Source organism: Amphiprion ocellaris, chromosome 15, assembly GCF_022539595.1.
Source record: "Amphiprion ocellaris isolate individual 3 ecotype Okinawa chromosome 15, ASM2253959v1, whole genome shotgun sequence".
Lineage (NCBI taxonomy): Eukaryota > Metazoa > Chordata > Actinopteri > Pomacentridae > Amphiprion > Amphiprion ocellaris.
This window is the reverse complement of record NC_072780.1, coordinates 32,483,152-32,508,519: the sequence shown is the minus strand read 5'-3', so window position 1 is coordinate 32,508,519 and position 25,368 is coordinate 32,483,152. Positions and strand designations below refer to the sequence as shown.

General features: G+C 38.0%; 1 protein-coding gene across 1 annotated transcript in view; it reads left to right on the top strand.

The window, feature by feature from the left end:
• The first annotated feature begins 736 nt into the window (after positions 1–736).
• angpt1 (angiopoietin 1) overlaps positions 737–25,368 on the top strand; it is an 89,023-nt gene continuing 64,391 nt past the window's right edge. The window contains exon 1 of the mRNA XM_023292824.3: positions 737–1,386. Coding sequence (XP_023148592.2) covers positions 994–1,386 — 393 coding nt within the window. The 5' untranslated portion in view covers positions 737–993. The remainder of the gene's footprint in view (positions 1,387–25,368) is intronic.

Below are 25,368 nucleotides of genomic sequence, written 5' to 3'. Positions count from 1 at the left end.
ATGTGTTGTGTTTCCACAAGCTCCAACAGAAGTAGAAAACCTGTTTTCACTTCATGATGTCAGTAAATGTATTGTAAATGTATTGTAGGTCAGCTGTAGTACCTGGTTGTTCCATCAGTTTAATAATTTAGTAGCAGTTTAATAGAGACCAGAGGAGGCGTCACTCAGACTACAGATCATGTTGGCAAGCAGAGAGCATTGTGAGAGTTTAGTTAGCAATGGGCACCATGACATAGACTTCTGTGATGATTAATGACCTCCAACCTGAGCTAATGTGCTCAAAACCAACTTGGATCAACCAGAGCAGCCATTTTTTTTAATCCTAGTGACCCAAATACTAATGCTAATTAAGTTGTCTCTTTATAATGTCTGTACAAATACATTTAATCTATGCAATAAAATACATGCTAACCACATGTACTTTGAAATATTGGCAGTAATATGTTAAACTATAATCCTAATTTTAAGTTCTTGGATGATTTGAGGTCTCTATAAACATCTTATCTGCCTTAATGAAGTTGAATGAGGCCATAAAAACACCCAGAAACCCTGAGAAGTAACGTAGCACCTGTCGCCGTGCGGCAGATAAATTAAACGCACACGTTTGGACGAGTTTTCAGCGTCGATTGGAAGGCCGGCCGGCCGGCCGGTCGCCCACATGCCTGTAAGCCGATCCCCCCGAGCCGAGCACATCCTCCAGATCACTCAGTGGCATTCCTGCAGCGCTGCGAGGGGCTGGTTCAGCTGCAGAGCAATAAGAGCAGCGCAGAGCAGAGCAGAGCTGCAGAGCTGCAGCCAGACGGACCAGGGGAGGTCTGACCACAGCAGCTCAGCTCCGTCTGCAACCACAGCCTCACTCTGAAAGTCTGCAAACACAGCATGGCAGGAACGTCCAGGAGGTCCAGGATGGAGGGCTTCAGGTCCACGGTGTTCTAGCTCACACAAGAGGAGCACATCTGAGGACTTAGTTCACCTGTGGGTTCTGATTCTGATATGATGCCGTGGAGCCACTTTGGTCGGCAGCTGCTGTCGCTGGCGGCTCTTCTGGTGATTGTAAACTGTGGAGGAGATCAGCGGAGAGAAAGCAGCAGCAGCAGCAGCAGCAGCAACAACTACAGCAACAGGCGCTTCCATAAGATCCAGCATGGCCAGTGCACCTACACCTTCATCCTGCCTGAGGCTGATGGAGCTGCCGGGTCCTGCAGGGAGGCCAAAGCCGCCGCCAGCAGCAGCAGCAGCAGCAGCAGCAGCAGCAGCAGCAGCAGCAGCTCCCAGTACGACGCCAACTCTCTGCAGAGAGACGCTCCCCCGGAACCCGACTTCCCCAACCAGAAGATCCAGCAGCTGGAGCACATCATGGAGAACTACACCCAGTGGCTGCAGAAGGTAAGAGCCAGGTGATCGGCCGGCGTCCTGACGTCACCGAGGAACTTTACGTGAACGCTCTGCTGCACGAGTGTGTCTTTGAAGCGGCGTGTTTGTTGGGATGTTTGTGTTTCCCAGGCTGTGTGGTCCCTTCTGTTTTTGGTTCGAGATGTTTGTGTGTTTTTTCTGCGAGATGCTAAAAGTGGAGAACGTGTTTGGAAATGAAGAGTTGCTCAAGCTGCTGTCGCTGCTTCGCTCCTGATAATGTGATCATTTTAGAAAGAAGCTTCTGGAAAAACAAAAAAAGCATTTAGAGACGAGAATTCTCTCTGATTTGTTACGTAACTCTGGACTTTCTGTTCACTGTGTCACACAGAGTTAGTGGATTCCAGGGACATCTAGTCATTCTGTCAGACACTTTCTATTTCTGCTGCTTCCTTTCTAGTTTTTCTGCATTTCTTTCTATTTTCTGCATCTTTATTTCTATTTTTTGCTGTTTTGTTGCTATTTTCTGCTGGTTTCTTCCTACTTTCTACTACTTTGTCTATTTTCTGCAGCTTTCTATTTCTTGCATCTTTTATTTCCTGCAGCTTTCTTCCTATTTTCTGCAGCTTTCTTCCTATTTTCTGCAGCTTTCTATTTTCTGCAGCTTTCTTCCTATTCTCTGCAGCTTTCTTCCTATTTTCTGCAGCTTTCTTCCTATTTTCTGCAGCTTTCTTCCTATTCTCTGCAGCTTTCTTCCTATTTTCTGCAGCTTTCTTTCTATTTTTTGGTGCTTTCTTTCTGTTTTCTGTTGCTTTCTCTCAGTTTTTCACTATTTTCTTTCTATTTTTGTAGTTTTCTGACTATTTTCTGCAGCTTTCTCTCTTTTTTTGCAGTTTTCTTTCTATTTTCTGCTGATTTCCTACTATTTTCTGAAGCTTCCTTTATATTTTTTGCTGCTATTTCTGTTTTTGCAGCTGTCTGTCAATTTTACTGCTTTCTTTCAAATTTTTTCAGTTTTTTTTTTATATTTTCTGTTGCTTTCTTTCATTTTCTTACTATTTTCTGCTGAATTCTTTCTATTTTTTGTCCTTTCATCCTGTTTTTTGTGAATTTCTTTTCATTTTCTTCAGCTTTCTTTTTTTGCAGCTTGCTTTCTATTTTTGATGCCTTCTTTCTTTTTTTTGCAATTTTTAAAAATTTTCTGCAATTTTTCTAGTTGTTGTAGCTTCCCTTTCTGTTTATTGCAGCTTTTTTCTGTTCTTTTCTGCTTTATTTCTGATGTTGCAGCTTTCTTTCTATTCTATGCACCTTTCTTTTATTTTCTGCAGCTTTCTTTCTATTTTCTTGCAGCTTTCTATTTTCTGCAGCTTTCTTTCTATTTTTTGGTATTTTCTTTCTATTTCCTGCCGCTTTCTCTACATTTTTTCTTGAGTAAACCCTACAGATGTCCAGTCGAGCAGCGCTGCTCGTCGCTCACTGAGGTATTTTCATGTCAGTCACCCTTTTCTCCAGCAGGCTTCTCTTTAATGGCCGGAAGTGAGAGATTCCCAGGAGACGCAGAGAGAAGGAAAAGACGGAACGCTGTCTTTATTTATTCAAGTCCTGCAGTTTAACTGGAAAATCCAGACTAACATAACAGTTTTGTTTTGTTATTGTTGTTGTAAAATTCCTGTTAAAATCCTCCTGAGCAGCTAAATGGACTGAGATCCTCAGAGGTGTTTACTGACTTCAGATATGGTTCTTCTGTTGACTCTTGATATTATTTGGCAGAGTTTTTTTAAACTTCGAGTCTCCAAATAAAAGCGAGACTTTCTCAGAGGAATTCCAATCAAACAAACAAACCTCCAGATTGCTGCTCGCTGTAAAATCAGATTAGCAGCTCCAGTCTGTGATTAATAGCTCAAAGCTTTTGGTTTATTTAGTCTCTGAAACATTTGAAACTCAGATAACAGCTGATGGATGACCTGAGCTTCATCGATACTTGAGTCATTCCAGAATTGGAGGACATTTGGGCGCGTGAAATGAGTCGAAATTAGTCCAAAATGACTTAAAACTAGTCCAAGTCCACTTGAAAATTGTCCTAAATAACTCAACATTAATCCTAAATGACTCAAAATGTGTCTAAATCTGTCTGAAATACTTGTGAAATGATTTGAAATTAGTCCAAATGACTGGAAACCCATCCAAATCTACTTGGAATTTGCCCAGAATACATCCCATCATCCTAAATCCCTTGAAATATTTCCATCATGAGCTGATACTTGTTCCAAATTACTTGAAATTCTGAAGTCCAGAATTACTCAAAATCCATCCAAGATGATTAAGAATTTGTCTAAAATACATACGAAATTAGTCAAAATTAGTCCAAAATGACTCGAAACTCATCCAAATCTACTTAGAATTTGTCCTAAATAACTCCAAATTCATCCAAAACGACTCAAAATCTGTCTAAAATACATGTGAAATGAGTTAAAATTAGTCCAAAATGACTTGAAACTCATCCAAAACCACTTAAAATTTGTCCCAAACACACCCAATTGTCCTAAATTGATTTAAATATTTCCATCATGAGCTGATACTTGATCTAAATAACTTGAAATTTGTCCTAAATTACTTCAGATTCATCCAAAATGACTCAAAATGCATCTAAATTTGTCTAAAATACATGTGAAATGACTCAAAATTAGTCCAAAATGACCCGAAACTCGTTCAAATCCACTTGGAATTTGTCCAAAACGTTCTTTTCTCCTAATTTTTTTTCTTAGATTTGGTCTCAGGACGAGCACATTTACACAACAACTGCATGTTTTATTATTTTGAACGTGGATTATCTGAAATGTCCTCCAGCTCTGGAACGAGCCACTTCCAGTCAATCAGTCCTACAACTCAGCGTCTGCTTCTCATTTACTCCCACAAAGTCAACTTTTCACTCCTCGACTTGGCGGAAACGCTCATTTCTCACCAACGAAGCGGCTCTGGCTGTGAGATGTTGACTGAGCTGCTAATTAGGGAGCGATGGAGGCGAATTCAGAGCATCGCGGAGAGAAATGCGTCTGGACCAGGAGGGAGTTTGAGATTACAGGGACGGAATCTGTGCAACATCAGCTTATCGTTGGCGACTTCATCTCAGGAATTCAAGGTTTAACGGTGCAGATTTTACATTTTGACTCATTTAAAACACCTTTAATCCTCCTGTTGTCTTCATTTACAAGCACTAAAAAACATTCTTTCCTTGTCAGAAAAAATCCAAAAATTCAAAAAAAAATCCCCAAATTTCTGAAAATTTGCAAAACCTTCAGGAAGAAAATTCCAATAATTCCTTAAAAGTTTCCCTTAAAAGTTTTATTTTAAGAAATCCCCCAAATTTTTCAAGAAAATTCTTGTAAATATTTTCCAAAAATGAGTAAAAATCTTCCAAAAAAAATCCTAAAAATATCGAAAGTGATTCCATATATATCAGTAAAATTTCTATTTTCTTTAAGAACATTCACTGAAATTCACTGGATTTTGGCTGATTTTTTTGTGACTGTTCTTAAGAAACATTTTTAACATTTCTTTTTTCCACCAAAAAATGTTCAAAGATTTCCCAAAAATGTTGAAAATGTTTCACTGTGAAAATATTTTTTCCCCCACATTTTCAAACTTTAAAACGGGACAATTCTGACCTGCAGGACGACACGAGGGTTAACTGATGAAAACTTCTCGTCTTCCAAAAGCAACGGGAGCGTCAGGGAAGGCTGGAGGTGAATAAAGGAGGCTCTATGTTTGCTCAGCAGACCTCATCGCTCTGCGATAGTACAAGTGATACTAAGAAAACAGCTGAAGTTTTGACTAATGAGCCTCTGGGATGACTTTGTGCAGTGAAAACGTCGACCTGTGCAGCTCAAATGACTTAATTCCTAAAAATCTAAAGCCTCTATCTGGCAGTGCAGGTAGAAACTGTGATACTGCAGTAAAACTGGGGGCGGAAAGGAGCGGGAGAAGGTATTTCAGAGGCTAATTGCACTGCGTGGGGGAACATCGGGATGCAGTTAACATTTTTCATTGGTCAGAAGATTAAGTCCTTCTATCCGTCTTCATCACGCCGACATTTTTTAACCACCTGATGAAAGACGAGGCCGATAGCAGGCCGAGTGATGCAGCAAACAGCTGTCCTCCACCCAGCCGAGTTAAAGTTTACGGACCCTGATAACATTCCTGACCAGTCAAAGGTGGCCGGTGTTTGTTCAGGGATTACTGCTGCCAGGTGAGGAGCCTCCGACGAGCTGCAAGTCTGCAGGAATAAAGGCAAGAAAAGGAAACCAAAAGTCGACATAAAACAGCAGAATGGGTTTAGTTTTAGAGATCTGTTGAGCGATTAATCAAACACATCTGATGTGATCGTACCAGAGGAGAATGAACGTCACTGATGGGTTAGAAATTCATGCTTCCCCTTAAAAAAAAACAAACACCAAAGTTAAACTATTCATCAGCCAGAAACTATAAAAACAGAAACAACTGCTGGATTTTTAATCAAATCTAATCTTTAAATCGTGATATTTCATCAGAATCGTTTTATTTTTCGTCCTATTTAAAAATTTGCCAAAACTCCATCGTTTACTAGAACCTGATTCTGTAAAAAACAAAAAATTCTGTGTTCTTTTATGCAACTGAAGACGTCATTAGTGACTCACCAGCAACCAACAATCACATGACAAAAATTCTGGGATTTTCTGTCCTAACTACAGGCAGGGTTTATGAAATCTAGTTTATTAGAAGTTAAATCAAAAACATTTGATGTGATTTCACCAGAAGAGAAAAAAGTCACTGGTGGGTTTGGAATTCATGCTGTCCTTTAAAAAAATCACCAAAGTTAAACTATTTATCAGCCAGAAAGTTTAAAAACAGAAACAACTGCTGGATTTTTATCTTTAAAACTGATCTTAATCTCATCTTAAAATCATGTCATTTCATTAAAATCACTTTTTCTCTTTTAAAGATTTGCCAAAAACACAGTTTACTCAAACTTAATTCTGTAAAAAAGAAAAAATTCTGTGTTCTTTTATGCAACTTAAGACATCATTAGTGACTCAGCTGCGACCAAAAGTGACATGACAAAAATTCAGGGAATATTAGGATAAATTGCAGGCAGTGTTTTTGAAATCTGTTTTATCAGAAGTTGAGCGATTATTCAGAAACATTTGATGTGATCTCAGCAGAAGACAAAGATAATTATTGGTGGGTATGGAATTCATATTCTCCTTAAAAAAAAAACACATTTCCCTATTTATCAGCCAGAAGCTTTAAAAACAGAAACAACTACCAGATTTTTATCTTTAAAACTGCTAATTGTTGCTGTTTCTTTATCAAATTTAATCTTAGAATCGTGATATTTCATTAAAATCACTTTATTCAGCATCTCATTTTTAAAAAAATTGCCAGAAATACACAGTTTGCTTGAACTTAATTATGTAAAAAAAAACTTAAAAATTCTGTGTTCTTTTGTGCAACTGAAGACGTCATTAATGACACGGCAGCAACCACAAGTCACATGACAAAAATTCTGGGATTTTTCAGCTGAACTGCTGGCAGTGTTCCCACAGAACAGAGAGGAGAAACAAAAATTTTAAAAAAGCAGGCTGTTTTTAATCTGGTTTATCAGAAGTAGAGCAATAAATCAAAAACACCTCCAGGAGAACGTCTCATCGACCAACAGCAGGTCGTAGATCTGACAGTGAAGATTTTCAGGACTGAATTCCAACAACGTGTTCACTGCTTCAACCTGCACATCAGCTCTCAGAATGAAATCATGCAAAATATATCAGATAGCAAAACGTAAGCAGGTTTATTTCTGCAGCACCTCATCACACATGGAGATTATTCAAAGTTCTTTACTGGCAAAAGTTTAAAAAAAAAAAAAAAAAAACATGGAAAAAACACAGTAGAGAAAGCTGAATAAAGTGCACAGATTTTATTAAAATTGAAACCAACTGACTACAATAGAAAAAAAGAGAAAAGATAAATAAATTCTTGGTAAGTAAACAAAAGTAGAGGCAGAAAGTAAAATTTACCTCAAACTCGTGGCAAAACCTGCATTTCATGTCCTATTTTTCTTTTCCTGGCGTCAGTGGCATCATCTGACAAAATATTTTGTGCAGTCTGACAGAGAAACTCGATTGTTGTTAGCATTAAAGCTATAGACAATTAGCTGCATCTGAACCAGGAAGTTGGGCAACAAGTTTCCACAATGTTATGGCAGCTTACATGCTAATATTTTCAAGCATTTACAGCAAAAAAAGCAGCTAGAATCCAGTAAAATGACTTTTCTTGAGTTGTCCTGACGTTTGCTAGCATAGCGATTCTACACAAAGTTAGCTGCAGGTAGAGAGAAATATCCGCAAATATCAAGTTCGGATTAAAAGTCGCTTCACAAAATACATGTTAGCATGAAAATATGAAGTCATTTTTGCATGAAATTCCCACTATTTGAGACATATTTGGTTTCTGTGTCGTGCTCATGGAAATACACCAGATCAGCTCATTATAATAATGCAAAATAATTAACTGTAACAAATAACAATTCAGTTATCTTTTAAAGAGACTCTGAGATCCTGTTTCTTTCTCAGAACAATGCTAGCTTAAAAACATGATTCCTTCACCTCCATTATGCTGCCAAGTTCCACTCTTTACCTCCAACAGCAGGTCAAACATGAAGCTATCAATAATCATTACACATTTAGTAACACGATGAGCTTAAAACAGATGTTTAGTTTTAGTTTAAACCCATCCACTGCTGTTATAAAATCCAGAACTGTGACCAGATTTCTGTAGCTAACGGCTAATTCTGAGGTTTCCTGGTTGTAAAACCTTTTTCTGTTTGTTTCTTTTGAAGTTCATGCAGTTTTGGTTTAGAGAAACTTGTTCCACGTGTTTGTCTCTTTATAATCCATCATTCTGATGATGTTGTTTGGAAGTCGGCTTTGGGCAGTTTGTTCAAAGAGCGTCTTTCAGTCTTTACAACACCCACAACTGTTGGGCTTCCTGAGTGTAGAAAAGAGGAAGTGAGAAGATCAGAACTGTAACCAGGAGCCAAAGTAGTGCATGAAAGACGGTTAGGTTCAACATTTCTTCCTGTTTGTGTCCGTTTAGATCCTCAGAGCTTCAATAAAAAGCAGCTGGACTTCTCTTCTTTGTGGTTCTTGAGGATGTTCCACCTTCATCCAAGAAACTTCTTCAGTTCAAACCGACTGATTCAGAGTCGCAGATGTCTCTCGGTTGAAGGTAGAACGTGTTAAAGAACCCAAAATAGAAGTTGATTTTTTTTTACCGAAGCTCATTGGGAAACCAGGAAAAATAACCTAAACTTCTTCAATGTCAGGGAAAAAGGCAACTTCCAAAAAAAAAAAATAAAATAAAATATAAAAAAAAAATATATATATATATATATATATATATATATATATATATATATATATATATATATATATATATATATATATATATATATATATATATATATATATATAAAAAGTTGAACTGACCAAACAAATTAAAGATGAATCTGAAGAATTAAGGACCAACTTTTGGCACAAATCTGAGACATTTTTATCCACAATTCCGTCAATGATAGCCATTAACCGCCACAGAAGTCTTTGTCATGGTGCCCATTGCTAGCTAGATAAACTCCCACAATGCTCTCTGCTTGCCAACATGAACTGCCTGTAGTTCTAAATGGCACCCAAAACAAAAAATAAATAAGATAAACAACAAACAAAACTGCTAAAACAAGACACAGAATCACACAAAGAAGATTCAGAAATTACAAAATTACACGCAAAGTTGCCACGGCTGGAAGTTTAGTTGTTTTGGGGGGTTTAAATGTGTGGATGGAAGTCTTCACCAATTTAATATTTCACTCCTGTAACTTTGTCAGATTCACAATGAACAATATTTATCCCTCTGAACCTTAAAACTCACTGATGCGATCCATGTTATCTTTTAAAAAATCACCAAAGTTACACCGTTTATCAGCCAGAAACTGTAAAAACATGAAGAATAGTCAGACTTTCTACTTTCAGACAGTCATTAACATGAAGTTTATGACCTGTTGTGGCCAAATCTAATCTTAAAATCGTGATGTTTCACCACAATCACTTTGTTTTGCATGATCATTTAAAAATTTGCCAAAAATAGACAGTTTGCTCTAACAAGATTCTGTAAAAAACAAAAAATTAAGTGTTTCTCATCACAATCCTGGAGGTCATCAGTGTCTCAGTCGTGACCAACAGTCATATGACAAAAATTCAAGGAGTTTTGGGCTGAACTGCAGACAGTGTTTCTACAAAATATGGAGAGGAGATGAGTATAGAAATGGTTAAAAAAAATAAATAAATTAAAAAAAAAAAAAAAAACTATATATATATATATATATATATATATATATATATATATATATATATATATATATATATATATATACATATATATATATATACATATATATATATATGGTATGTACAGTCATCAGTTTTCCAGTGTTGGTAACAACTGAGCACTTTTTGTCCAAAATAATGAAAGAATTCAGCTTCCGTTTTTCTTTTTTCCTGATTTCCATCAATTCTAAGTGAGTTCTACAGACAGAAGACATTTCTCAGTTCTCTCTTTCTTCATCTGTTTCTATAGAGCTGCATGAGTTTAGATTCAAAAATGAACCGACAGTGAAGAAAAAATAGACAAAAAGCAAAAAAAAACCATCAGAAAGGACTTAAAGAAGGATCCAGATCACTGCAGCAGAAGCTGAGATGTTGTCTTTTCATGACACGCTTTCTTTTCCTTGGCTTCTTCCTGCTTCCAAGCTATTAGTGGCTAAAGTAGCGTCGAGCTGCTAACCTCAAGAACAGATGATGAAGAACTTAGTTTTACATATTTCCAGGCTTCTTTTCATTTGCAAACTTGAGCTGAAAGTAGCTGTGAACCTTTCATGTTTCTGAAACATGCATCTCGCAGCACCTTCTCAAAACCTCCCTCTAGCTTCTGGAATAATTCAGAGACGATGGAAATCTTTGGCTCCAGCTGAAGTCCACTGAGCCAGATTGTGAATCTGCTCTGGGAGTTGGGAGTCATAGATCTTCTGGTTTCTTCTCTCCTTGTGGAGATGCTAGTAAGGGTTCAGGACTCTAAGTCAAACTGAGCCTTCGAAGCTTTCTGATGCGTCGTATCCTGTGAAATGTCCATCTTTCTGCTCTAAAAGGCGACATGTGGCCAGCAGCTTGTTTCCCTTCCACACTAGGAGCTCACATGAGAAAGGCTGAATGTGTTTCTCCACTTAATCGGAGGCCACACAGCTCAGTGCCAAGCAGAAACTATCTGTTTTAGTGGGGACTTCCTCCGCTGGAGTTTATTTTTGCCAACAAACTGGCCAAAAATAACAATTGGATGATACTTAAAAGAGAAGAAATGCTCGGAGGAATAAAGAGCTTCATCCTCCGTAACTTGTAAAAGGGAAACCATGGAAACTATTAAAGGACACTGCAATAACAGAGGAGTTGTCATGGTTACTAATAGTGAAAAAGAAAGAGAGACGGGAATAAAGAAAAACATTACAGCCTTGCATCTGTACTTAGGTGTGAAAATGGAGGACATTTAGTAGTTTATCTTCCAGCTGGTGGCCCCAAACTTTCCTAAAACACTGATTCTGTTCAGACAGGTACTGGACACCTCCGTCTCCTTTAAAGCTCCATGAATGAGGCAGTAAATCTCCCGGTGATTTCTCCGGTTGTCTTGAAGGCGTCTCGAGGCCGTAAAGCAACAGTTTGGTTTCTTTTCCATCATTCATTTTAGCAAATTGCTCTCCCACGGCGGCTTCGCAGCGGATTTATTTTGTTTTAATTACGAGGTTATACGTTTGGCTAAACGTTCGCAGGATTTACGACATCCCCGCTGAAAATGGCGTCGCTTTCTTGTAGCTTGGCACCCGCTGATGCATCTGTGGAATAAATTGAGAGTTTCGTCCGATAGGCTTGTGTTTCCAGTCGCCCCCGAGTATATTCACTTCTGTAACGGTGCTAATTTTTCTTCATTTGGTTCCCTGGACACGGTGGCTCTGCAGCATGTTACTCCGATATGGGAGTAATCTGTTTAAACCTGAATAATTGAATTTTCGAGGTCGCTTGGAGGCAATGAAACAAGCTATGAACACAAAACTGATATATTATTATCAGGGATGTCCCGATGCGATCTCAGATTTTGGCCACAAACAGAGCTGACCTCTGTTAGTCAGATATAGTGACACTCTTCTTGTTGAAACTAGATTATTTTTAATAAGAGCTGCATTTGTCTGCACTGTTTCATGGACCTTTTTTTTAAATTAACTCTGTTTCTTGGCCAGACATCATGACAACCATTTGTTTACTCCAAAGGGGAGCTAGATATCCAGCCAAAAAAAGTGAACGATGTACAGTTTTGGGTGATTTAACCCTTTACATTTATAACTTTTGAGTTAGAAAGTAGTAATTGTATGGAGAAAACCTTTCAATACCTGAAGAGAAAGTAATATTTTGGGTCACATAAATCTTTCAAACCATGACATGTCCATTAGAAATTACTATTTAAGAAGGATGAACTTTTAAAACCTTTCAAAATCATCCTATCAGGTTGGGATGAAACATTAGTCCTAAAAGTGTAGCCTTTTCTGTTGTAGACACATGAGATAGCAGGTTATTGAGGTCATTAACCTTCACAGAAGTCTTTGTCATGGTGCCTGTTGCTAGCTAAACTCCCACAATGCTCTCTGCTTTTCAACATGAACTGCCTGTGACCCAAAGTGGCAAAAATTAGACACGAAATGAGGCAAATGAGATGTAAAAGACAAAATTAAAATAAACTAGACACCAAATTACAAAAACAAGACACAAAGTGGAGACAAGAAATTATAAAAAACCACACGCAAAATTAGCAAAATGAGATAAATGAGAAATAAAACGGCTTAAACAAGACATTCAACGTCATTAATCTCGACATAAGTCTTTGTCATGGTGCCTGTTGCTAGCTAAACTATCCGGAAAATGGGATCAGATTGGGACTGGATATCAGCAAATACTATATGTTAAATGACTAGTCAGATGAGAAACACCAAAAAAATCCAGAAATCCATAATTTTTAAGTTAGTACAGACACTGAGCAACATGAGCCTCGATATGGAGTCTAGTCTTTGGACAAGTGGTGAATCTGAGGCCTATATTTACTCTTGTTGTAGCTCTGATTTGGTCTCCACCAACCTCAGATGAAGATATCTCATTCTGTAATTGCTAACAACTTCTTTTTTGTTTAGTTTCTACACTTCCTAGCTTTGTGTGGCTGTTGTTTGCTGCTTGTTACTTCATATAAAATGGGTTTATTGGGATTAAAACAGTCCTTATCAGAGCAGTGACATTAAAGGTTGGGCAGTAAAACCCAAATAATGAGTTTAAAGCAACAAAAATGCTCCGTAGAGCTTAATTTAACTGATAATTACTTGTTGGTATGTCACCTTTCACTTTTACGTGGTCGTTTAAATCATTGCTAGTGTATAAACATTGCTGGAAAGTTTAATTCTACTGCGGCATTTAAATATTTTCTTATAAAATCACTTTATTTCCAAAAGAACAAGCATAAATAATGTTATTCTGGGCAGGCCGGTGGATGTCATTATTACCGAGAGAGAGTTCTGGTCAGAAGAGCTGCCAAAAGGTTCATGTTGTATCTGCCACTGCTGACTGATTACGAGCCACGGATGAGATAATAACGGCTCCGACAGAGCGGAACATTGGACTCGATCGGAGACTCGGTTAGCGCGCGAGAACCGTGTTGTTTCTGCTGCGTTTGAACCGCCGTTATCTGTATTTTTGTTTCATAATGACTCCCGATAAACCCAGCAGATGATAATATCACTCACCCATATCTGCTGCTATTTATTTTCCTCCAGACTTCGCTCCGTTTAGCCGTAAATCAGAGAATGATGGAGGTCAGGGGGAGCTGGGACGGCGTTAGAAAACAAAGCGTGTTTGGATATTTGAGCTGCTCGCAGGACGTCTGACAGTGTGAATTTACAGTAACAGCGTCTTTCCCTTACAGCTGCTTCGATTCCAAGAAAAGATCGTGAAAAATGGGGATTCACTCTGAGCTTTAAAGCTCTCGTGTCTCATTTTATGTCCGTCCAATCATGAAGTCATGTATCTGATAATTATTAACCCCAGAGTGGATTCTGTGGAGGGTTTGAAGTGGGGATTCCTGCTGCCTCGGAGGCCGACTCTCCCCACAGCGGCTCTTCGTTCTCCCAGACAGATGTTTGCGTCTGACTGGACGTCTTTGTCCTTTAGAGGCTCCTCATTGAAGTTCAGCCTCAGAGGTCGACTCGTTTCAAACCGAAGAAACAAAAGAATCATAATCAGATGCTTGAGTATGAAAAGAATGAGCTGTGGATCAGGTTTTGTTTTGTTCCTGCGGTGAACAACTTGTTCTTAAACCCTGAACTGTTCCACAAACCCATAAACGTATTAAGTTAATCTTGTTTTGTTCTTCACATGCACATTTTAGTGGAAGACAGTCTGTCGTTTGGACACTCGAGTCCGTTCGGTTTCGGTTTATCGGTTCGTTGTTGTGATTGTTGCGACGCCTCACTGAGCCGCACGTATGAACGCAAAGATAAAGACTTCTGCAGCCACAGATCTGCATTAACTGAGTGTTTTGACATCAGAAACAGTCATAGCTCTGCAGAGTCGTGTTGAACCAGAGCCAGACTTCTCTCATTCCACATAATACCAGGACGGAGTTGGCAAACTGGCTGCAGACCTGAAGAGAAACACAGTAAAATGGGTTCAATTCACAGTTTTCTGGTCTTCCTCCTGCTCAGCAACAACGCCCTCAATCCTTAGTCCAGTAAAGTCCTCATAAAATCATCCACGTTACTGAACTTTCAACACGTTTCTTTTCATTGGTCCTCAGCAATTTGCACAATTTACACTTCTGCTGCACACTTACACTGCAAACTTGGATTAAGATCAAAACTATGGATGCATCAATCTGGGTTTTTCTTGCCTCATAACAATTTCAATACCTAAACTACACAATTAATGTAGTTCATGTACACTACAGTTCAAAAGTTTGGTGTCACTTCGAAATGTCCTTATTTTTTGAAAGAAAAGCATTTTTTTCCCGATGAAGATAACATTAAATGAATCAGAAATCCAGTCTAGACATTGTTAATGTGGTAAATGATGGTAGTGTAGATCAACTCCTTTACTTTGATTAATATGGAGCAACTTTAATGGATATAGAGGAACTTAAGCTCATTTTAGATCAACTTTAAATAATATAGAGCAGCTTTAATTCATGTACACTACCGTTCAAAGTTTGGCGTCACTTAGAAATGTCCTTATTTCTGAAAGAAAAGCTGTTTTTTTTCCTTGAAGATAACATTAAATGAATGATAAATCCAGTGTAGACATTGTTAATGTGGTAAATGACTATTCTAGCTGGAAACAGCTGATTTTTAATGGAATATCTCCATAGGGGTACAGAGGAACATTTCCAGCAACCATCACTCCTGTGTTCTAATGCTACATTGTGTTAGCTAATGGTGTTGAAAGGCTCATTGATGATTAGAAAACCCTTGTGCAGTTATGTTAGCACATGAATAAAAGTGGGAGTTTTCATGGAAAACATGAAATTGTCTGAGAGACCCCAAAATTTTGAACGATAGTGGAGGTCAACTTTAACAAATATAGAGCAACTTTGACTCATTTCAGAGCAACTTCAACTAATATGGAGCAACTTTTACTAATGTTGATCAACTTTAATAATATCAACTTTAGCCGATAAAAAAGTTTGGGGTCACTTAAAAATGCACTTATTTTTGAAAGAAAAGCTGTTTTTTTAATGAAGATAGCATGAAATGAATCAGAAATCCAGTCTAGACATTGTTAATGTGGTAAATGACTATTCATTTTTCAATTTAACATCAATGCATCAAGTCAAAGTCTCAAAGCAAATATGCTAACATGAAGCTCTAACGTGCTTATTGTGCAGAGAAACTGCGCGACTGATTTTGCATACTTACATTCATTTTTGGTACAAGTTTTCTTCCCAAAATTGTCAAAATTTGAATGCTTTTGAAAAACAAACAGGCAAACTTTCCAGATGTTAAGTGGAATTGGACTGTTATTGGTTAATTGCACCAAATTAACTTTAAGTATGTCATGTTTCCTTTGCAATCCACTCATGTGGGCTATAATTAATAAAATGACATGTTTGCATTTTCCTGTAATGATATTTATAAAGAAATCTAATCTGTTTAGTCGTTTCATCAGCTGAAGATATTCTGATCAAAGCATTTCATAACTGATCGGTATCAGCATGAAATTAAGCCTGATCTTTTCTGTCACAAAGGGAAAACACATGATGTTTCAGGACACTAGGGATGCAGATTTTCAATAATATTTTTAATAAACACAACAATGTCAATTAATTATATTGTATAACATGACCACAGTGGACATTTATCTGGTGCTGAGATAGAAACACCATCCTAGTTCTTGGTTTTTCTCCATAAACTGCCTTTTTAGCAACATACAAGCATGTTCTGGGCTTATTTCATGTATTCCTTGAGAAGTTGCTCCCAGTTTCCCAGGTTTCCCAGTTAAACATCACTCTTTATTCCCAGCAGCAGCAGTGAAAGTCGACTCTAAAAGCTTCTTCTTCTGCTGCTCGGAGGCCAAACAGGAACCAGCCCGTAAATCTGTCGCCGATCGAACAGACGGCTACAAATGGCTGCTGCCGTTTATTTAAATGTCCTGGGATGGAGGAGTTAATCCTCCAGAGCTGTGAGTGCAGGTCCGTTCTTCTGTTTGTCTGATCTGAACACGAGTCTGTGTTTGGACGAGACGACCTTCAGATCAGCCTGAGATGAATCAGAAATTTCACTTCTGTGGACTCGAACCGCCTTTTGGTGACGCCTGGACAGAAGAGAGGATTTTATATTTAATCAGTGGCTGTCAAACAGCACTAGTGTAAATGCATGTAGAGGTATAAATCATGTTGATAAAGGATGTCTAATGAGAAATTATAACATCAACAGCCGTATTATGATGAATTAGTTAAAGATAGAAGCAGTAGTTTGAGACCAAAGAGGTGTTTTTGGACGAGGAGTTGCACCATTTCCCAACATTGGACATTTGCTGGGTGTAAGATGAGACAGTAATGATGGATGATTGACAGAAGTCCAAGTTGTCTTCATAAAATGTCTTTACAGGAATATCTAAGCGTTGGTTTTTGGTAATTTCATGTTTTCCTTGACAAATTGCTCCCAGTTAAAACATCAACACGTCTTTTATCCACCTACATTGGTTGGACGAACACTTCCCTTGTAGGTTGTCTCTGAACCAACATGGAGGCTCATTTGGAAACCTTTAGTTATATCTTGAGAACAGTTCAGTGTTTCTGAAATAATTTATGCAGCTGCAGAGTGTTTCGGTTGTAGATCAACAACAGTTGCTTTAAAAGTTCTTGAGAGTTCGTAAAGGTGTCGAGTTGTGGCCATGATTAGCATAAAGTAGCCTCAAAGCTCGACTTTATAGACGTGAAGAATGACCAACAACATGCATTTATGAGATATGAGGCATAGCTACTGGAAAGTCTTGCATAAATTGGAAGTGTTATCACTGTTGAAGTGACAGATCCTGTGTACAACAATTTACCTTGAAAATGTTATTAATCATAATAAGCTGAGATTTCTAACGTCACATCTATAAAAGCCTTTTTGTTTTTCCTTAATAAAGTGCTTTTATGGTGTTTCCTCATATGCTACTTCTTAAACAAATCCAACAGTTAACACAGAGTGATAATTTCCATCTCAAAGCTGCAGTGTACCAATGAAATCCTTAAAACCACAGATTCAGGCCTCTTGGATGTCATACGTAACCTAAAGAACCAATCCTGTCTGGTCACAGGGTGGAACTTTCAGTTTCGTTCTGCTTCTTCAGGATCTGTCTCCAGTTCTAACATCTATGTCTGAATTACTCCAATATGTTGAAGTCATTTTAGGGCAGGAAGGGATTATGTTCATGGAAAAAAACTGACATTTTGATTCACAGCAATGAGATTTTAAGCTTTTAATCAATGTCCGGAGAATGACTTTAAGGTCAGATAACGTTCTTTAACACCTCAAAATCTATTTATAGTTGTTCTGAAGATTTCAGTCACATCATGTAATCTTATACAGCAGATGGAGTTTGCTTACAAGTTGTAATGGAAGAGTAAAAGTTCAAACCAGGGATGGATCAGAACCCGTCGAGGTGTTCTGTAACTGAACGGTATTGGTATGAACCTCAGCCTGATTCTGTTGTTTTTTTCTACTGTCAACAACATTGTCAATCAATAACTGACTGACTGACAACAAACCTGGATCATAAGGTGGTTAGACTCAGTTTGTCTTAAACACATGAGCTGTGGTTGGAGGTCATTAATCATCACGTAAGTCTTTGTCATGTTGCCTGCTGCTAGCTAAAACTCCACTATGCTACAGAACATTAAGGAGCATCTTGGAGGCAGAAATGCAACACTTTGAGTCTCAAAGTTCATATTTTGATCTTAGAAAAACTCTTTTCCAGAAAGGAAAAAAGAATGTCTCCATATCTGCCATATTTCCAGGTCCATTTAGCATCTGGAATTTTAAAGACGATGAAGTCAAAACTTGAGCAGAGGACGTTTCTAGTGTTCCTCTCTGAACGTACTGATCTCAGTTTAATTGTGAGGTTTTGATCATTTGATAAACTTATCTTGTGCACTTTATCCCTGTAAGAAATTCAGAAATGAGCAGAAACCTGGACAGATAAAAAGCCAAGGATCATATCTACAGGTCACAGCGTCCTTGGTGCTAATTCCTCCTCTCTTCTGCTATCTAGTTTAACATCACCACGCAGCAGAAATAAGATATCGAAAATCTAAACCTGATGAATTGTGCTGTTAAATGCATGACTCACAATTATATTCATGTAGCTTATCAGCATTTTCATCCATCACAAGCTGCAGTAAATGGATGCACGTCATCCTTAATAGCACCGTTTATTTTCTCTCTAACAGCCGTGTTGAACTGCAGGTCAGACTGAAACTGTTTTACATGAGGATCTTCATCTTCCTGCCTCATTTAAGGGAAATTCAGACCCAAATTTATGCACAAAAATGCAGCGAACCGCCTGAAAATACCACCTACAGCACTTAAAAAAAGGCCTTGTGCACTCACAGATTTGATATATAGCTCGGGGTGTGTCTAAAGCAACAGTGGAAGAGCACAAAATGACTCATGAGTAACTTTATCTGGAGCCGATGTGATAGCCGTCTATGGTGCTGGAAGAGCAAACACATGAAGATGAAGAGATGTGGATGGAGAAAGTGAGAAAAGCTGTAAAGCTGTGGTTGGACCGTAACCCTGCTCAGCTCCGGGATGGTTTATAAAGCCTGCAGCGCTGCTTAATGGGATGTTAGGATGGAAGATAAACACCGACGTGACGTTGAAGGAAACAGCCTTTGTCATTAAATGCACATTCATTTTGATTAGAAGAGACATACGGCGTGATAGATGGAGCTGCTGGCACTCGGACTGGAACATTTCTTCCCCTTGACTGGGAGGGTTAACATACAAACGTAGTAAAGTTTCTGAAACCAAACTTTCGCATCTCTTTCCGCAACTTTTCTTGGCAGTCGAGCCCCATGCTGCGATGTTTAGAGGGTACGCAGGAATGCTATCTCAAATATTTGTATGATGAAGCCCTCCTCCGTGGGACGGTGGTTTGGTGCTTCAGTAATGGGGGCAGACTGACACGGCATGAAAAAGCCGTCGTCGGCCACATTCCTGCTCCGATGCGTCCCCGAGGAGAGATTCCCACATTGGGTCTCGACATCTCCGGACGGCTGCTCGGCAGTTCAGGCCTCCACATGAAGCAGCAGGTCCCGCTTTGTTTGCTTGTTTGGCTTCATGCGTTCCCACGTCTTGGGTGAATGCGAGTACTTCCTCTCCCATACAGCCAGATAAGCGTAATTAATTGGAGTAATTTTTGGGCCCACTTTGACATTAGAGAGCAGCAGTGTAACTGGAGGATTAGTGAAAATATACACCGGTGCGTGAGCTTCACTTCGCTGGGTTTGCATTCATTTATCACCAAAAGAAACCACAGAACGTCTCTGATAGCGTCTGTTGTTGCATGTGCTGGAGATACAGTTACACATTTAAAGTAAAAGCCTACAATATTTGAGGGAATTGGACAAATTAGTGTTTTTGTAGAGTGTCTTCCTCCTTCATACAGGAAGACAATAAACAAAGACCTCGGAAATTACAAGAAACTGAGCAGCTCAAGGCTGAAAATTTTGTTTTTCTACCTTGTTAGTATATTTGTACTGTGTTTTTAATATGCTGGAAGAAATAAGCTAGAAGATACATCGAGGAGAAGTGGATTTTTTGTTCATCTATAGGAGTTTTTAGGATTGTTTATTACATCTTATGATTGGCTATTTCGCATTTTTTAACTACACGTTGCTTGGTCAGGTTTAGGCACCAAAACTACCAAGTAAGGTTGAGAAAAATATGTGTTGAAATAAAATTGACCTTTTCACCCTCTAACTACAAGCTTGGTTAGGTTTAGAAAATATCACAGTTGGGTTTATAATTAACCTTCTCACACCTTTAATTAAATGTTAGAAGCTTGGCTTGGGTTAGGCACCAAAACTGTGTGGTTAGGTTTGGGAAAATATCATGGTTTGGGTGGTTAAATGGTCCTTTTCACTCTCTAACTGCATGTTGAAAGCTCAGTTAGGGTTAAAAATTATCACACTTTGGGTTAAAAATGACCTTTTTATTACATGCTGGAGTCTTGGTCCAGCTCAGGTACCAGAAGTGCATGATTAGTTTTAGGAAAATACCTTATGTTGGATTAATACATGTTGGAAACTTGGTTAGGTTTAGAAAATACTTCAGGTTGGCTTAAAATGAGCCTTTTCACTCCTTTAGCTACGTAATAGCAGCTTGGTCAGTGTTAGGCACCAAATTATGTGGTTAGGTTTGGAAAAGTCTATTGTTTTAGGTTAAAATAGTCCTTTCTACCCTCTAAATACATATTGGAAACTCGGTTAAGGTTAAAAAACATCATATGTTGGGTTCAAAATGACCCTTTTATTTCATGCTGGAGTCTTGTTTCAGTTCAAGCACCAAAATTACTGAGTTAGGTAGAGGAAAATACCATGTGTTGGGTTAAAATAGTCCCTTTAATACATGTTGGAAGCTTGGTTAGGTTTAGAAAATACCTCAGTTTGGGGTAAAATTGGCATTTTCCCATCTTTAACTACATGTTAGAAGGTCTGTTGAGTTAAAAATTATCATGCCAGAACTTCTAAAAAAAAAAAAAAAAAAAAATTTAAAAATGGGTTAAAATTAGCCCATTTACACATTTAATGAAATGTTAGACGCTTGGCTAGTTTTAGGGTTGTTTATTTCATCTTGGTTTGTTTATCTAGATTATTTTATTGTTTGATGGATCGTTTTGGTAGTTATTTTGGCCTTTGTTCATTCTGAAAGTGAAATGTGACTCTTTAACTCTTTAATATTGTAAATAAATATCAGACCTCAGTTACTCGTAGATGGTGCATAACAAGATTTGGGGCCTCATCCGGGATCTAAGCTATTGTAATGCATGGAAGGATTATTTTAATGGGAAAAAAAGTCTCCAAATATGTTAATTTGATGAAAAGATTTGAGTGTTTTTGTATTTAATCCAGGCCTGGAGAGGTACTTCCAGAATTTATATTAGACATTTCACTATATGTTAGACATAATCACCCATTTTATTTATGGAATTAGAATTTTTAGTAAGTTCTAATATCATGAATGATTGCAAAAGTGAAAAAATACTCCTGTTCGCAAATCTCCACAAATAATTTATCGGCATTTAATTTCAACATAATGTTTATCTTGAAATCTAGACAGATTTACACCTTAAAAAATGTAATAATTAAAGGCTTTTGTTCTGCTTGTAATCGTGCACCCTACAGTAGCTCAAACTCTGCATGATATACTTTTATTTCCTCTTTGCATGCTTTATCAGACTGTTTTCCAAAATGTTTTCACATTTGTAGTCAGTGACTCGAGTTATGTGTGTTGCATTTATTCTGACAAAGAGGCCAAATTATCCCCGTCTGGACCAACTCTGAAAATTAATTTCAAATTCTGATGGTGAAAAAGCAATCCCAGTGCATGCAACTGAACCAATATCAATAAAAAGAAAAGCAAACATTTCTGTTGGACGTTCTCACACATGCTCCACAGCGCTGCAGAAATTAAACATTTGTTCCATCTCTCTTTTTCTAAAGTCAAAAAGCTTCTCATAACACACTGTCAGAACTGTAATTTGCATTCCTCATTTGGCTTTTCAGATGAATTGGCTTTAATCTTACACATGACAGATGGACAGAAAGAACACTCTGGTTGATTTATTCTGCTCTGGGGTTCAGTTAATCACTGAAGGTTTGTCCTGTAGACAAAACACTGTCGCAGTTTAGATTTAGAAAGTCCTCTCAGACTGGTTCGTGTTAGCGATGCTACATCAGACTTTATGTAACAGACAGACTCACAAATGACGGTAAAAAGCTAAAAACAGCAACAGAACATTCAGTCTCTTTTTGAAATTCTCAGGCTTTTCCTGTTTTTGTACATTTGACTCATAAATAAACCTTTAAATCTGAAATATGACTCACCTCGAGCCACATTTCTGCCGGTTTGGGTTTCAAAATCCCGATTTAGCGCAACATTCTTGACATTTCGTCCAGACTCGAGCCGTATTCTGTTGTGGTTTTCTTGTGTTGTAAGAAGCAAACTGGCCAGATGCAAAGCTCGTTTGCATTTCAAAAATCTGCACGATCAAATTTCATTATCGCACTGTTTTTAGTGAACCGCTTGTGTCGTACAAGCTGAAGAATATTTGACAAAATGTGGAAAATATGAAAATCAGTTTGGCCTCAGTCTTGTACCCTCCCATTAGAAGTTCTGGCTTGTTTCTCCACAAGATCATCACTCAGCCTTGAGAACCGGACCAGCCAGATATTCTCACTTTCTTTTATACTCTGCCCTGTTGACAAACCAGTTTGACAGAAAAACCTTTGAAGGGTGAAAAATGGTGGATCGGACCTCAGACTCGACGCACCAGGAGTTAGCTAATGATATATACAGAGCAACGGTCGGCTGGTTTTCAGGTTGTGTACACAAGCTTCATTATGTCCTTGGAGATGCAGAACCGAAACGCAATGAGATCAACACAACAGTGTCTTGAAGGACAAACAAAGGGGAAGAAAAGATGCAAAGCGAGGAGAGAGGAGTCTTGGATGGCGAATGTTGGCAGCAGTTGGGTTGTTTTTCAGATGCAAACTGAGATCAACAGTATGAATTCACTGGACCACCCACATCACTGCAACCCTGCAGTGCAAAAATCTCAATCCTGTACGATTAAACTGCATTCTGGTTGCAGAGGCATTTAATCCTCAAAAAGTAAAACTGAGGAAGACGAAAGAGCCACAGAGCCCTTGTTATAGAGTGGAAGAATAACTGTGACTACGTGTTGGAGGCTCAGTTAAGGTTAGAAGATATCATGCTTTGGGTTAAAACTGACATTTTTATTACATGCTGGAGTCGTGGTTCAGTTCATCCACCAGAATTACTTGGTTAGGTTGATGAAAATACCATGTATTGGGTTAAAAGAGTTATTTTATACCTTTAATACATGTTGGAAGGTTGGTTAGTATTAGGCACCAAAACTATGTGGTCAGGTTTGGGGAAATCTAATGTTTTAGGTTAAAATAGTCCTTTTACCTTCTAAATACATGCTGGAAGCTCAGTTAAGGTTAAAAAAAAAAACTATCATGCTTTGGATTAAAACTGGCTCATTTACACCTTTAATTAAATGTTAGAAGCTTGGCTTGGGTTAGGCACCAAAACTATGTGGTCAAGTTTGGGAAAAGCTAATGTTTTAGGTTAAAACAGTTCTTTTTACCCTCTAAATACATGATGGAAGCTAGAAAATATCATAAGTTGGGTTAAAATTGACCCCTTTACTTCACGCTGGACTCTTGGTTCAGTTCAAGCACCAAAACTACTTGGTGAGGTTATGAACATATCACAGGTTGGGTTAAAATTAGCCATTCCACTCCTTTAGCTACATGTTAGCAGCTTAGTTTGTTTTAGGCTACAATACTACCTGGTTAAACTGAGGAAAATACCATGCTTTTGGTTAAAATTGTGCCGTTTACATATTTAACTACATGTAAGGAGTTTGGTTTGGTTTAGAAAATATCACAGTTTGAGTGAAAATTAATCCTCTCACAGCTTTAATTAAATGCTAGCAGCTTGGTTAGTGTTGGACACCAAACATACCTGGTTAAGCTTCACAAAATATCATGCATTATTTTAAAATTGTCCCTTTAACATATTTAACTGCATGTTTACAAGCTTGGTAAAGTTTAGGTGCCAAAAAAAAGTGGTTAGATTTTGGAAAATATCCTATTTGGGTTGAGCCTTCTACGTCTTTAACTACATGTTAGCACCTTGGTTACTTTTAAGCATCAAAACTTTGCAGTTAGATTTAGAATATATCTCTTCTTGATTCCTTTCACCTTTTGACTGAATGTTAAAGGCTTGGTTAAAATCAGAAAATATCATATTTTTGGTTAAAATTGACCCTTTTATAGCTTTAACTAGATGCCGGAAACTTGGTTGAGTTCAGCCACCATAACTACTACCTTTGGTTTTTAAAATACCACAGTTTGGGTTAAAATGAACCTTTTCAGACCTTTAATTACATCTTAGAAGCTTGGTTACGGTTTTCCAGCAAAGCTACTTGGTTTGGTTTGGAAAATGTCGTGCTTTGGGTTCTCTTACAACATGTTTGTAGCTTCATCTTTATTTTCTGGGTAGCGAGGCTGAAAAGGAGACATTAAAGCAACAAAACTAATAATCCATGAAAATGTAATTGATTGTGCAGTTCAGCTTCTCTTTCTTCCTCTAAACTACACTACCTTTTGTTTACAGTTTCTAGAGTGTCTTCCAGGCAATGTTTAAACCAAATGGAGCCAAAGTGAAACCAGAACTCTGGGTTCTGCTCCAGAAGTCTGAATATTCAATTCAGCTCAATTGAATTTTTATTTCCATAGCGCCAAATCATAAAATAAATCATCTCGGGGCACTTTGCGTCATAAAACCTCACTCAAAATGTCTCTGAAATTTACAGCTGCACTCAAAAGTGAAAATACAGCTTTGGTACAGAGTCTTTTTCAACATGTGTCCCTCACTGTGTTTTCACCGGCCTTTAACAAACACCATTTCCCATAAACCCTCAGAGTTTACTGACTAAACATCACAGCTCAACAGAAGAAACGAGTCTGAATGAGTCTGGACGTAGCAGCTACTTCAAACATATTGGTAATAACAGCAGCAAAGGAAGGTGTGAACACTGAGGAAATTACTTAGACATTATTAGATTATAGCCATGGGGTTGAAAAAACAACTCCAGAAAGGAACAACTGGTGACTTTAATAGATTTAAATGAAGAACCTGCACTGCCATAGTGTCATTTCTTTATGCAATTTCTGTTTTTTTCTGTGCTCACAAAGTAATGTTTGTTTAACTTCATCAAAATCACAAAGATTCCACATTTTTATGATGTGTCTTGTAGTGTATGATGATTTGTCCACAGTAAAGTGATTATTTTGCTAAACAAACATTGTCCTCTACATTTGGACCTCTTGTCCACATACAAACAGTGTTTCTGGTTGCTCAGACCAAGATTTTTCAAACAACTTCTAATTGCACTCTGCAGATTTAAAAGCCCTGTGTGGAGATGTCAAATAGGGAGTTTCAGAGGTGATAATGTCACATCTGAATTTGCACATTGTGGCTTTGCATTGTGAGCATGCTTCTGAAATCACAACCACAACGTTCGGATAGCATTAGCAATCGCAAGTTTGGGACTT